Source organism: Saccopteryx bilineata, chromosome 1 (genome assembly GCF_036850765.1).
Source record: "Saccopteryx bilineata isolate mSacBil1 chromosome 1, mSacBil1_pri_phased_curated, whole genome shotgun sequence".
Classification (NCBI taxonomy): Eukaryota; Metazoa; Chordata; class Mammalia; order Chiroptera; family Emballonuridae; genus Saccopteryx; species Saccopteryx bilineata.
The window spans coordinates 376,356,474-376,371,863 of NC_089490.1; the positions used below are offsets into that span (position 1 = coordinate 376,356,474).

At 36.5% G+C, this 15,390-nt stretch overlaps 1 protein-coding gene across 1 annotated transcript in view; it reads right to left on the reverse strand.

The window, feature by feature from the left end:
- The window catches only part of DCDC1 (doublecortin domain containing 1), a 433,887-nt gene that overhangs the window by 387,577 nt on the left and 30,920 nt on the right, over positions 1 to 15,390 (reverse strand). The window contains 1 exon segment of the mRNA XM_066253876.1: positions 9,283 to 9,488. Coding sequence (XP_066109973.1) covers positions 9,283 to 9,488 — 206 coding nt within the window.

Sequence of the window (15,390 nt, forward strand, 5' to 3'; positions counted from 1 at the left end):
GAGCTGTACTCCACACCGATTAAATAAAATTCCAAGGGTGGTGCCTGTACACAAGTATCTTTTAACTGCCCAGGTGATTCCAAAGTGCAGCAAGCAGCCTGCTGCTGACAACTGGTGCCCAAAACCCTCTGTATCTAACTGTTGTCTCTCACACCTACAAAACAAACTTTCATGGGATCCACTGATCCCCAAATTCAGCACCAAATGTCACCCCAAATACTTTGTCATTAGACAAGAATGGCCAGGCATTTCTCTTTGTTTTCCTCTTTTTGTTCAGTTTAGGCAGTTGGCTGATGATTGCTCCCATCCCAGCTCCCGTCAATTTTCTCCAGTGACTCTCTAACTGCATTCAGGTTTGCAGGCACTTCAGGCTGAGAAGCCCTCCTACTCGTGAACAAGTCTTTGTCTGACCACGACGTAGCTTTGGCATTGCAGGGACAGGGACTCTGGTGTGCCACAGCAGGCTATCTCCTGCAGCTAGTGGTTGAGTGAATGGTGCTCTCAAAATCTCATTAGATGCTTTAATACTGCCTGACCTGTGGTGGCACTGGTGGTTCAGTGGATAAAGCATTGACCTGGAACTCTGAGGTCGCCAGTTCAAAACCCTGGGCACATATGGGAGTTGATGCTTCCTGCTCCCCCCATATCTCTCTTCTCTCTCTCTCTCTCTCTCTCTCTCTCTCTCTCCTCTATAAAATAAAGTCTTTTAAAAAAAAAACCAACTATATAAACCCAAGAAGCAAACCATTTATTTAAGAACCTACAGAAGAATTTTAGAAGAAATTTAGCAAGCTGAAAACTGTGAAAATGAATGGATAATTATGAAATTAACTCACTGGATTACTAAAAATATTTCACAAGTGTTGGAGAGGTTGTGGAAAAAAAGAAACAATTATTCTCTACTGTTGGGAATGTAAACTGGTACGGCCATTATGAAAGATAGAATGGGGGTTCCTCAAAAAATTAAGAATAGAGCTACCTCCTGACCAGGCGGTGGCGCAGTGGATAGAGCGTCGGACTGGGATGCGGAAGACCCAGATTCGAGACCCAGAGGTCGCCAGCTTGAGCGCGGGCTCATCTGGTTTGAGCAAAAGCTCACCAGCTTGAGCCGAAGGTCACTGGCTCAAGCAAGGGGTTACTCAGTCTGCTGAAGGTCTGCAGTCAAGGCACATATGAGAAAGCAGTCAATGAACAACTAAGGTGTTGCAACGCGCAACGAAAAACTAATGATTGATGCTTCTCATCTCTCCGTTCCTGTCTGTCCCTGTCTATCCCTCTCTCTGACTGACTCTCTCTCTGTGTCTCTGTAAAGAAAAAAAAAAAAGAATAGAGCTACCATGTGACCCAGCAATCCCTCTACTGGGTATCTACCTGACAAACTCAACAACATTTTTGCACAAAGACATTGTGTGTTTATTGCAGCATTATTCACAGTGGCCAAAACATGAAAACAATCAAACTGTCCCTCGATAGAGGATTGGATAAAGAAGATGTAACACATATATACAACGGAATACTACTCAGCCATAAGAAATGATGACATATTGCCATTTATGACAACATGGATGAACTTTGAGAACATTATACTAAGTGAAATAAGTAAATCAGAAAAAGCTAAGCACTATTTGATCTCATACATCAGTGGGATATAAAACTGATACTCATGTACATAGATAAAAGTGAAGTGGTTACCAGGGGGAGGGTAGTAAAGAGGGACAAATATATGGTGACAGAAAATGATTTGACTCTGGGTAATGGGTATACAACACAATCAACAGTTCAAACGCTATAGAAATGTTTACCTGAAACCTATGTACTCTTATTGACCAACATCACCCCATTAAATTAAATTTCTAAATAAAAAAGAAAACAATACAATAATTATTAAGTAATAATTCAAAAATAAAATAAAATTTTACCATTCGCAATAATTCTACTTGTCCAGTAAAAGCTAACTACAATTTATCATGAATATTTTGAGAAAGGGAATTTGTTTTTACAGACTTTTCTTTTTGTTTTTTGGCTAACTGAAAGACTGCCAAATACATGATGAATTTTCAAAGAATTAAAACATAATAAAATGTACTTGGTATAACTCTCTGTTAAGACCAACATTTTTAAATGACTTACAATAAAAATTATGATTATTATTTTAATCTGAAGATGCCAGGAGATTGGACTGAATTTATACCCATCTTATTAAGTAGCTTAAAGGCATATCACTGAATATATCCCAGAGATAAATTTGCTGGTCTGTTATTTATCTTATTCTCATAAAAGTAGGTGATGGGTGGCACAGCAAATCTAGTTATTTGCTCCTACTGGTAATGAACATGACTATGATTTGTAAAAGCAATTATCGCTTCTCAGTTTGAAATGTTGGTGTTCTGACATTTTATTATTCAAATGTGAATGAGAAGTAGATAACCAGAGAAGATTTTCTAAATAATCTATTAATACATATATTTTGGATGTTTTATCCTTAACTAATCTCTTCTTAAGAACAATTAAATAGTCCAGATTAGTTTTACATTTTTATCATTCTAATCCTGATATTTGTTTGATTTTTAAATCTACTACTTTAATGAATAATTTACATAAAATAAATGGTATCTATGTTAAGTGCACCATTAAATGTGGGTAGAGGCCTGACCTGTGGTGGCACAGTGGATAAAGTGTCAACCTGGAAACGCTGAGATCGCCAGTTCAAAACCCTGGGCTTGCCTGGTCAAGGCACATATGGGAGTTGATGCTTCCTGCTTCTCCCCCCTTCTCTCTCTCTCTCTCTCTCTTTCCCCTCTCTATAATGAATAAATAAAAAATCTTAAAAAAAATGTGGGTAGAAAAAAGTACCTGTGAGGCCCTAGCCAGTTTGCTCAGTGGTACAGCATCCACCCAGCTTGCGGATGCCCTGGGTTTGATTCCCAGTCTTGGCACACAGGAGAAGCAATCATCTGCTTCTCCACCCTTTCCTTTCTCTCTTCTCTCTCTTCCTCTCTCTCTCTCTCTCTCTCTCTCTCTCTTTCTCTCTCTCTTCCCCTCCTATAGTCATGGCTCGATTGGAGTGAGCTGGCCCCAGGCACTAAGGATGTTTCCATGACTTCCACCTCAGGTGCTAAGAAGAGCTGAGTTGCTGAGCAACAGAGCAGCACTCCAGAAGGGCAGAGCATCTCCCTCTAGTGGGCTTGCTAGGGGGATCCCAGTCAGGGTGCATGTGGGAGTCTGTCTCTGCCTTCCCTCCTCTCAAAATAAAAAGAAATAAATAAAAAAATAAAAGAAAAAGAAAGCATTGGCCTGTAATAGTAAGGTTGCTGGTTCGAAACTCTGGGCTTGCCTGGTCAAGGCACATAAGGGAGTTGATGCTTCCTGCTCCTTCTCCCCTTCTCTCTCCCTTCTCTGTCTCTGTCTCTATCTCTCCTCTCTAAAATAAATAAATAAAAATCTTTAAAAAAGAAAAATAAAAAAGTAACTGTGAAACTACCACCACAATCAAGATATAGAATATTTCCATCATTCTCCAAAATTCCACATGCTTTCCCCCAATCACAATTCAGGACCCCTGGCCCCAGCAGCCACTGTTTTGTCTGTTCTACATTTTCATATAAATGGAATCAAATAGCACAAAATATTTTATATTTGCCTTCTTTTGTTTCTCTTTTGTTTGTTACTTTTCATTGCTGAAGAGCATTTGTTGGTACAAATATATTACAATTTGTTTATCCCTTCACTTTGTTGATTGACATTTGGGGTTGTTTCTAGTTAGGGGCCATTATGAATGAAGCTACTCTCAACATTCACCTAGAAGTCTTTGTGTTGACATATATTATTTTTCTTGGGTAAATACATCAGGTCCCTGAATAACATAATTCTGTTCAACATTATAACATTGATGAGATGCCCTAAGAACTTAATCTTGTTTATATCAATTAGCCTATGGTAAAATTGGTTTCATTAGGTGCCATTTCACTTAAAGTTGCAGGACCTAGAAACAACGTTGAGGGCTGCTTACTTGGAAAAGGATTGCTAGAGAGTGTAATAAGTGCATGTTTCTTTATAACAAATTGCCAGACAGCTTAGTAAAATGGCTGTCCCACTTTGCATTCTCATTAGCTATATAAGGCTTCCAGGAGCTCTAAATTTTCAATATTTAGAATATACAGACTTACAATATTTAATATTGTCGGTCTTTTATAAATTTTAGCCACTCTAATGTGTGTATAGGGGTAATTCAGTGTGGATTTAATTTGCATTCTTTGATGATTAATAATACTGAGCATCTGTTTATGTGCTTATCATCAGATTCTATATCTAGATTCCTGTGGCTTAAAGGCATCTGTAAATGTCTATTATTTATTTATACCTTGACAGTCATATACAAGTAATTCCCTGAATACTTACATGATTTTTCAGAAATAATAGGAAAAAGTCATTATAATGAAATATACTTGTATACAAATATTGAGGGAGTTATTTGTTTTTTTTCTAAGTCAGACTTGCTACACATAGACTACTCCCTGCAAACCAGTAGACATTTTCCTTTTCCCGATTTCTGAACGCCCTGCACTACTTCTAATCTAGCAACCAGTGATTTCATATCCCATAGCCTGTTTTCTTATATTCTTTCTCTTAAATAACATGAGACAACATAAGAAATCTATGAGGATTTCTGTGATTAGTAAATCTGAATTTTTTAGAACACCAGAACAGAGTTCTCTAAAATTTAGTCAGGCTAGAAATCATCTGGAGACATTTGTTGAAATTGAAATTCCCAGGTCCCACACTCAAGAGATTCTTAATTCAGTAGGCTGGAGTGAGGCCGCGAAGCCTGAATGTTTACCACAGAACCCAGATGGTTCTGATGCAGGTGTCTTGTGGACCATTATTTAAGAAACACTACAGACCTTTGACTGCAATAAATATATGTTGCCTCCAGGTGACAAAGGGAGTATTCAGTTCTCATTCAAGTAGCTTGAAACTATGTTTTCCAAAGTGGGGTGTACAAACGCCAAGAGACTGGGTAAAACAACCCATTGAAGTAGGAAGAGGATATTGAATTATCTTTTTGTATTAAAAACCTGCTTTATCAATGTTAAATAAAATATGGACACTTGGCATCTAAGAGGAGGGAGGTAGAGAAAGAATCAGAAAGAAGATACCAGTAACAAAAACTCTGGAAGCCAGAGTAAAGATAATTAAGTGGGTAATGATTTAAAATCCCAGAAATGTCAAAACTTATGCTAGCAGAATAAACCTTGCTCCTGTATTGCAGAACCCCCAGAAAGGCTCAGAAATTTGGGCCATCAGTTACTTCTTAACAAGTGGGGCTGAAAACAAGTTGACTATTTCTGTAAAAAGCAGATAAACCCCCAGAACTCAAGCAAGCATCCCAACAGCAAGCATCCAAGACAACTACACTACTGCATCAGAAGAAAAGACAAGATACTTGTTCTGCAGGGAGGTAAACCAGAGAGACTCTGGAATCAGAAGCACCAGGCAGATGTGTGAGGGTAGGTTACTGAAAAGAGGGGAATTCCATGAAAATCTACATAAGAAAGTGCAACTTTTAGTCCCCTTCTCCACTTGACTAATAACCCTCAAATTGGCAGTCTCTATGCAGTGAAACTGATCAGCCCCAGAGAAAAGATCTAGAGACATTGACAATTAGAGACCTTTCCCAACCTCCAAGCAAAGGCCTAGTCAAAACACTCTCCAGTGAAATCACCCCTCCGTAAGCACACCTGTGCTCAACAGCTTTTCAATTGCTTTTTATCTCTTTGCTTTAAATATTGATGGAGGATTAGCTCATCTTTAAGAAAAGCCTGTAATAGGAAAGAGCAAAAACAAACATACAAACAAAACAACCGAGTGCTTAGAGAAAACAAAAACAGCCCTGAAGCAGAAGTAAAAAAAAAAAAAAATCATTGGATTGGTAGGTAAAGGCAAGGAAATCTCCCAGATAAAAGAAACTATAAGTTCAGTTCAGAAGATTCAATAAATTCAAGTAGGAGTTCCATAAAATTAGAGCAGAAAAAGTCAAGAAAAATAAAAAATTATCCCAAAATAATAATAATTCAACAAAATTACTCATCAGAGAAGTATGAGACTTTTCAGTTTGAGCATCTAGCACATCATGGGAAAAATTCCGAAGTCTGAGAACAAAAAGATGATTTTAAATATTCTTCTAAGAAAAAAAATTAAAAGCGGGTCATCTACAAAAGACAAGGAATCAGTATGCTACCAGACTTCTCAACTGCAACACTGGCGATAAGCAAGAAGCAATGGAGCTATATCTTTAATATTTAGAAGACGGAATAGTGTCCTAAAATATATATAAAAAAATTATCTCCCATGTTCTCTTTCTCAAAAAGCCACCAGAATATGTGCAGGATAGAGTAAATGAAGAAAGAGGAAGACTAGACACTAAGAGAAAAGAGTCCAACAAAGGGAAGAAGGAAAGATACTCAATTCTCAGGCTGATTGTGAAGAGAAATCTCAGGACAGAAGGCAGCGCAGCAAGTACAGTAGTTCAAACTGGAGCTAGAGGACAGGGATCTTTTCCATTTTTTCATTCATTTCATTATCTTTTTCATTGTTTTCTCCACCATTGCAATCACTTGGAAATAGCAATAGTACATAGAAAACAATGCAAAAAACAAACATAATTACTAACTGCTGAGAAAAAAATAAATAAATATATCTCATAAAAGAAATGCCATCCTGGATAATACAAACATCCACACAGCTTAATTCCACTTCTCTGACAATAATTCTAAGAGATAACTGAGGGAAAATACAACTGATCCACCACAATGCTAGCCTGAAAAAAAGTTGTGTGCCTAGAGCAGATATCTTCTTTTTTTATTTATTTACTTTGCATCTTGTGTTCACAAATTTTTTTAAATACCTTTATCAAATCATGGATATGTATGTTTAGTCTGTACTCCATAGTGACAGGTGCTGTATCACTACTAAAACCACACCAACTAATTCTAAACCATAGAATTCAAGTTTCAAAGGAACGGCCTATACTTCTGGTATTCCAGAGTTTAGTAAAGAATTACGTCACTTTGGACCTCATTTTAAACTTCTTCATTACTTAGCCTCCTAAAACAAATGAATTTCTTCTTGGTTTTGCATTCCTGGTTGAAACAGTCATTTCCTCTTGTCTCCATTCTGAGCTCAAAGGAGACTTTTATGCTTTAACTACCTTATTTTAGCAACCATCTTCAATAAATCTCTTATCCCACTGGAACAACCTTTGCCATATTAGAGTCCTTTACATTCTATTTCATTTTTATATTACTTAGCAATACAAAATTTCTAAGTAATCTAAATTACTGTATAAAAAGTTTAGTAATCTAAAAATAACTAGTAGTTCCAACATTCCTAATATATTATCATAAAAGAGAAAATTATTTGTGTTTCTTCTAGGAGTATGCCACTTTTTTGTTCCTATTACCAATTTGGTATTAAATCTATAAATAGGGCATTATCCTATAATTATCAACAAAGTTTTCAAATTTAAATTTTTATTTACTAAGTAGCTAGCTAGTGTTATATTTTTTCCCCTCCAGAAGGTTCTATTGACACCAAGGTCAATATTCTGTTGCTCCCTCTCCTTTACTTCATTCTTAAAAGTGATAAACAAACATTGACACATATAACTATTACGGAATCATTCCTTGAGTTTTATAAATTGTAAAAATTCTTTAAATTCTACAAATTGTAAGAATAAAAAGCTGAAGAATTTCTTGATCATAGAGTTTCAAATAAATTACTCTCTACAGCCAAAAAAGAAAATATCCATGACACTTTGTATTTACACTCAATCCTTCATCCAAGAACATGTCATCTGTGACCATTACTCCAATTTTACCCCCAAGGCATAGAATTACAGAGACTGAACTGCAGTGAACTCAAGAGGTTATCTAATCTAGCTTCCATCTCCAAGAATGACTGCATTTTAACATTCTGAGAGATATGTCCATCTTCTCTATTTCTCAAAATCTCCAGGGAAGATGTTACAACTTGCCTTAGCAATTTGCTCTTCTGGTGCGTAATATCTCTTGTTTTACTCATAATCCAAATATGTAAATAAGAAGGAAATAAAACTTGGTTTCCCAGCTTCTCAGTAAATGTTCTTACAACCACAAAAAATAAGTAGAGGAGGAAAAAAAGATACTTTGATAATAAAAATTTTCAACATCTAGTCAACAATTCACCTGTTTTAAGCAATAATTATTTTAAAAAATAATCTGGTATAACAAAACGATTTACATTTATCTTGACTTCTTAATAAATATTTCTCATTTATAAGAAATAAATTTCTAACCATTAGATGTCTGTTCATGAGTCCTAAAGATAAGAATGACAAATATTTTGGGGGGACCTCTCTGGGTGCCAGGCATTATAGCCCACAAATAATATCACATTGAATCCTCATATCAATTCTGTGAGGTAGGCATTATAGTTATCCCCATTTTTTAGATGAAGAAATTGAGGATCAGAAAAGATAAGTTACCTAAGGTCTCAAAGATAGTGAATGATGAATCCAGGATTAAAACCTAGACAGTTTGGTTATATTTTGATTTCTAATATATATTTAATGATAATTATTATAATTATTATTATTAGGTTCCTTTAAGGTTGATTGAAAATCTTCACATGTAAAAAATGTTTTTTTCAAATTCTCATTAGTTTATCCATATATTTTTTAATATAAAAGATGATCTGGAACATATAAACACATTCTGAAAAACATACACTTATGTAACAAGTAATACTTTTATATTTGTTTTTTAAAGCAAGCTTGATTATTACATGGTTTGTCTTAGGCGCATCAGAAAATGAATATGGAATCTTTAACTGAATGTTATTTTAAACTTTACTTGTTCTTTCAAAGGGGTGCTTCTAGGTCTTATTTCTATACTAAATGAAAGGTGCAGGTTTGAGTTTTGAAGCCAGATTATATTGGATTCAATCTAAATATTCTATGAAAAATTGTAACCAACTAGAATGTTTCCCCAAACATAAACATAACTTTTACTAGGTAAATGACCATGTTAGCCAAATAATCCCTGAAATATTATTGCTTTACTAAGGTACTTTATGTTGTTAGTACAATAAGCATACTTTTAAACAGCTGAATTTTTGTGTTCTAGAAAATGCCTTCTTAATATTTGTTTATTAGTAGACATTGATATTTAGAGGAAAAACAACACATTTCAAAAGCATAATAACTCTGAAATTTAATTTATCCATCAATATTTGATACAAAATTACCTTTTTCATTGTTTCCTTTCCCACTGTAATCTCATGCCCATCTTGCCCCATGCCATTCTTAAAGAACAGAATTCAGACTGAGGTCTTTCCAGTAAGTTTCTTCATTCTAACAGAAAGAACAGGCTTGGTTTTCCGCCTCTTGACTTCAGTAGGAAGCATCAGCCCATTCATTGTCCAAGTTACTTTCTTCATTAACAACAGATGGTCTAGAAGAGAATTTTTTTTAAGTCAAGTCAATATTTGGCTTCAAAATTAAAAATGGACACATCATGCTTCCCCTCCCCCTATTACCTATATCCTATACACTGGCCAGTCTCCATTTAGATGCTGGTTTTCTGAAATGCTACCACCAGCTTCCCACTAACCGTGACATAAGCTGTAGCAAGCTGTCTGCTCTGATAGCCTGCATAAATCATCATTTCTGAAGGGAACAGATGTTCAGGGTATGAAAGAGTAATACCACAATTTAGTCCTAATTAAAATTCACCTTAGCATGCCTCTATCACTGATCGGCTGCACTGGGCAGAAAAGGGTCCATTGAAAGGGTCCAAGGTCCTCTGCTTACTATACTATTTAGGACCCTAGCAACGTGGTCCCTGAACTTTTGTGTTCTTCAGGGTCGAGAAAACACTGTTTCTCTTTAATATGATTTATGATCCATGTTGCTTTAAAGATGATGACCTCCAAATAGTAACCTTATATGTAATTTCTTCCCTTCTGACTAGAATGAAGGTGCCTTTTAGGATATTTTTGGTGAGAGACTCCAACTATTTCACTAAAAATGAAAAGCGGTTTCAAATTAACAGTTTACTTTGACCTATGCATTTTCAAAGATGTGTGCAGGAATTTAAGTTTCAGAACTCCCACTAATATTAATGGGAGTGCAACTAAATTACTATTTATGACTTTGAAAATGTGAGGGTAAGAACGGAAGGGTGGTGTATTGCATACTAAGTTGCTGTCAGCATTCCATTCTTTTCAAGAGGCTTCACTTCATAAGTAAATAATTTACACCTGAGTTATTTATTTTACTTGTGCATTCAACTTACTTTAGATTACATTATATTTTCACATAAATACAAAAATGCAATGAGCCTTCGTCATCTGCTCTTTATATGTCCTAATGAGAAAAATAACATTTATTTGCATGTAACTGAAAATAGCTGAATTTGTTTGCCCAAATTTCTAAATAACACTTCTCTATTAGCACTTGCCTTGGCCTCCTTGACCTAGAAGTAGTACTTCACATAAATTCTACTAGTTTTGATATGAAATATGAGCAAATCATTATAAATAAGCTTCAAGTTGCAGAATGGCTTGTTATTCAATGATTTTGTTATTCAAAGAACAAACACTTGTCTTTCCATACCTCTCTCTTGATTTCTCTCTCAACCTCTTTCTTTCTCTCACACACATACACGCATACAACCATAACAAGTAGGCAGAAATATGAGCAAAAATTACAGAATAAATAGATATGCTTAAGCCTTCAAGCAGAGAAAACATATTTTTGCAGATATTAGTTACTTTATTTTGTTATTCTGTAATCTAAAATGGACAGAAATTAGAATTAGAAATATAAACTAGAAGTTAATGAGTTCATACATGCCCAAAAGAATTGAAAACAAGTACTTAAATAAATGCACATGCACACATGTTCACAACAGCTCAATTCACAATAGTCAAAAGGTGAAAACCAAATATTTACCAATAGATAAAGGAATAAACATGTTGAATTACAAATAATACTTTGTGTATATATATACAGTGTGAATTAACTTCAAGAATGCCAAATGGATGAAGCCAGACATAAAAACTAATATGTAATTTATTTCATATAAAATATCCCAAATAGGTAAATCTGTAGAAACAAACACAGACAGATGGTTTCCAGGGGTTAGGAGAGTGAGGGAATGAGGAGAAATTTAATAGGTAAGAGGTTTTATGTTGAAATGATGGAAATATTTTGAACCTACATAAAGCGGTGACTGTACAACATTGTGAATGTACTAAATGCCACTGACTTGTTCACCTTAAAAGGATTAAATTTTTATGTGAATTTTTTAAACAATGTATAAAGGAGGAAGAGGATGAGAAGGTGGGGGAAACTAATAGTATCTCTGAAAATAAAATGTTTAAATCTCTTACTGGGGAATAAAAGTTAACAAATTGATAGGAGTTTATCATACTCTGAATGCCTCCCCAGATGCTTTGAAAAGTGAACAGTGAAACATTAAAACATTGATTCTCAGCTCTATTACTTAGTGACCCTGAGTTATTCCACTGTGCATCTCTGATTTCTCATCTACAAAATGTCTAGTGAGTACCATTCTACCACATGATGAGGCTTAAATATTTTAAGTTTGTATGTACAATAGATAAAGCCAAAGTAAATTTACAATATATCTAGAAAAGGGTTAGATAGTGGAGGCCAGTATAAAGGGTTTGGATTTTATTCTGGAAGTGATAGGAAGCTATTCGATGGTTCTCAGCAGGGCACTGGATGAAGAACAGACCATAGCAGAGTGTAGAAGACACCGGTGGTGCCCTCACCCCTCGATTCCTTGTACTCTGGGCTAATACACACAAACTTCAGTTGCTATGACTTCTGCCACTAACTTCTCACAGCTGCACCCTTCTCCTGAGAATGACCCTTGGCTGAAAGGAACCAGACACCTAGGCAGGACATGCCTGTGACATGATGACCTCTTCCTCCTACTTAGTGGTGCAGCCCACAGCCGATGACTGATGGACTGGGTGGCACGACAGCCAATCTCCTTGTCTCAAGGTTGGGCAACTCTCACTGGTATGTTCCCCATTCTGAGTGTGTCCCACTCCAGGCTGGGGCTAGACCTCAGCTCGATTCAGGGGTTGGCCAAGCTTCTTCCTCGACTGGATGCGGCTTCCCTCGGCCACTTCCAGGGTTTATTTAAGAGTATTCCCTCACTAAGTCCTTTGTACAAAACTCCTCATCACAGGCTCTGACTCTAGACAAGAGTTAAAAAACAGAAACCTAATTTTGAGCTAAACATTTTTCACAGGAGTATTAAAAGCATCATTCCTTTTCATTCCCAGCTGGTCTCACCGGCCCACTTCTCTCTCAGCTTCCTATCGTCTGTAAGAACTTCCAAATAATGTTTGATCCTCCTCCATTACATCTGACATTCTATACTCCAATTACAGATGAATTTTTCTAAAACACCAACTTTGCCTGAAGAAAAAGACATTGGAGCTACAGCTTTAGAAGCCTTCCGCTAGTCAATCAGTCATCCTGTCAGTTTGTGTCTGTCAGGCAGTCAACAAATACTTGTTTGATCCCACCCTATGTGCTAGACCCCATGTAAGGAATATTTGAAATACACAGTCCCTTTCCTTAAACTTATGTCTAACAAAAGAGTTTGCCAACAGTCTGACTTACCAAATTTTCTGATTCTATCTTACCCTAGTTTATATCCCTTGAGTATTCCAAGTTCATTTTCAAACCCACCCTTTACCTATTCAGACTTAAGTCCTTCTCAAAATTCAGTTTAAGATCTTCCCTTATTGTTCCAATCCACAACGACCTGACAGCCCTCTGAATCCTTAGAACACGTGCAGCCTGCATCACCCATCGATATGTTCATTCACTCAATAATGTGTGAGAATCTACCACATGCCAGGTACTGTGTCAGGTGCTAAGGAAAGAGCATAAACTCTCTGGAATTTTTATGGAAATGCTCTTTTTTTTTATGTAAGCCTTTAGAAGGTAGGAATCAAGCCTGTATTTCCTATTACTTCACTCCAGGGTTGAAACAAGTTCACTACACATATAATAATATAGTTATTAGATGTTAACTCTTCCTGTGCATTTCAATGTTTAATTTATAGAAATTTACATTTATTTCACTTTTCATAACATACCAATTGTGCAAAATAAACTTTATTGTCTGTGTGTATGTTCCTACCATCTTTATTCCCACCTTTGCCCAGTGTGAGCTCAAATATGATTATTCGACCCCCTTGATGCTCACTGATGACCCCAGTGGTAGAGAATGTCTTCAGGAAAATAAGAAAACTTGCCAAGGACAAATTCTTGACAGTGAAGGTCTAGGAAGTAGTGACATAAATTAGAATAAACTCAAGGTATATTTACAATAAATTCTTATATATCCCTCAAGACTTTGTTTGGAGGTCATCTCTCCCAGCAAGCTACCCACAGCTCGCACATCCACTTTTCTGCTCTTTGTGAAGACGCCTACCACTGACCTTACCCCACCGCACTATCACTGTGTGTATATTGACTAAGCATTCAATATTTATCCATGCATGGTGTTAAGTGCTCACTCAGGGCTGAATGACTTAATAAATAATACTACCTTTATTCCAATAAAACTTTACTCTGATAAAAGGAATATATTGATAAGTCCATTACCTCATAACATCTGAAGACACTTAACTCACTTAAAAATATGCAGTCTAGGCCCTGGCCAGTTGGCTCAGTGGTAGAGCGTCAGCCTGGCGTGCAGGAGTCCCGCATTTGATTCCCAACCAGGGCACACAGGAGAAGCACCAATCTGCTTCTCCACCCCTCCCCCTCTCCTTTCTCTCTGTCTCTCTCTTCCCCTCCCGCAGCCAAGGCTCCATTGGAGCAAAGTTGGCCCAGGTGCTGAGGATGGCTCTGTGACCTCTGCCTCAGGTGCTAGAATGGCTAGAATGGCTCTGGTTGCAACAGAGCAACACCCCAGAGGGACAGAGCATCGCCCCCTGTTGGGCATGCCAGGTGGATTCCAGTCGGGCGCATGCGGGAGTCTGTCTGACTGCCTCCCGGTTTTCAACTTCAGAAAAATACAATATATATGCAGACTAAAATAAATCAATTTCTGAAGTTCCAAATAGGTATTCTGAAACAATTCTAAATGGATCTAATAAAACCACATAATAGAATAAATTTTGGAACAAATTTGGAAATATTTATAACATAAATTAAATATAGTATTTTTAAAGGTACTCCTACTTTATAGATCTTTGTTGATCTTGATAAACATAGAAAGACTATTGAAAAAAAATATAAAACTTATATAAAGATTTTATACCTACCTGTAAAGCGGCCTAATAAAATAATACTAATGATGATTAAAATGTATTAATTAATTTACTAGATAGGCAGTGTAGCCTGGATTTGAACCTTAACTCTGCCTTTTATTGGCTCTGTCATCCTGGAAAATGAAGTAAATTTTATTTGCCTCAGTCTTCTGATATTAGAAATGGGAATAATAACAGTAATTTCCTTATTTGTTATATGGAAGAAAGGATTTTGCACAAATAAAACACTTATGTGTAAATGTGAATCCCAGTAAATGATGGTGACATGATTATCCCCGTGATTTTCATCAAGAACTGAGCGTACAGAAAGCAGCGTGTGGAGTGCTTTATCTCCACTAACCTATTTTATCCTCACGACCTTAGGAATTTTGTAACATTATCATTTCCATTTTGTCAATGAGGAAAATGAGATGAAATGAGGAGAAATTAAGCAATTCCATCTGTATCATATACATCCAGTAGGACAGTGGATCAGAGATGAGACCAGGCTGACTGATTCCAGAGCCATTTTTTTAACTGTGATACTATAATCCTTCATATACCTAATATCCCATGCTTCTTAATCCTTTCCCACATTCCACTATTGTTCTATCTTAGCACCATCTAAAAAGCAGCTGCCCTTCGTGCCTGTATTTTGGTCAAAATGTCCGTATAAGAAAACTGCTGTGACTCTGGTTACAAATCTTTGTGTGTGGTCAATCCGAATAGTCTGATGCAGAGAGCCAAGTTTCTCATTTTGGCAGGCATTGACATCTCCTAGCTCTTTGTTGTGGGACTGTCCTGTACATTACAGAAGGTTTAACAGCATCCCGGGCTTCTACCCACTGGATGAAAGTAGCATTTTCCCAGTTGGAACAACCAAAAATGTCTTCAGACATGTCCAATGTTCCCCCTGAGTGAAAATTACCTCCCAGTTGAGAATCATTGCAGTAAAGGAGTTTGAGACAATCCCCCTCTGCTAAGGTCCAGGGTGCGAAAGTAAGCTATTGACACACACTATGCTCTTTTCTAACTCCAAACTTTGAT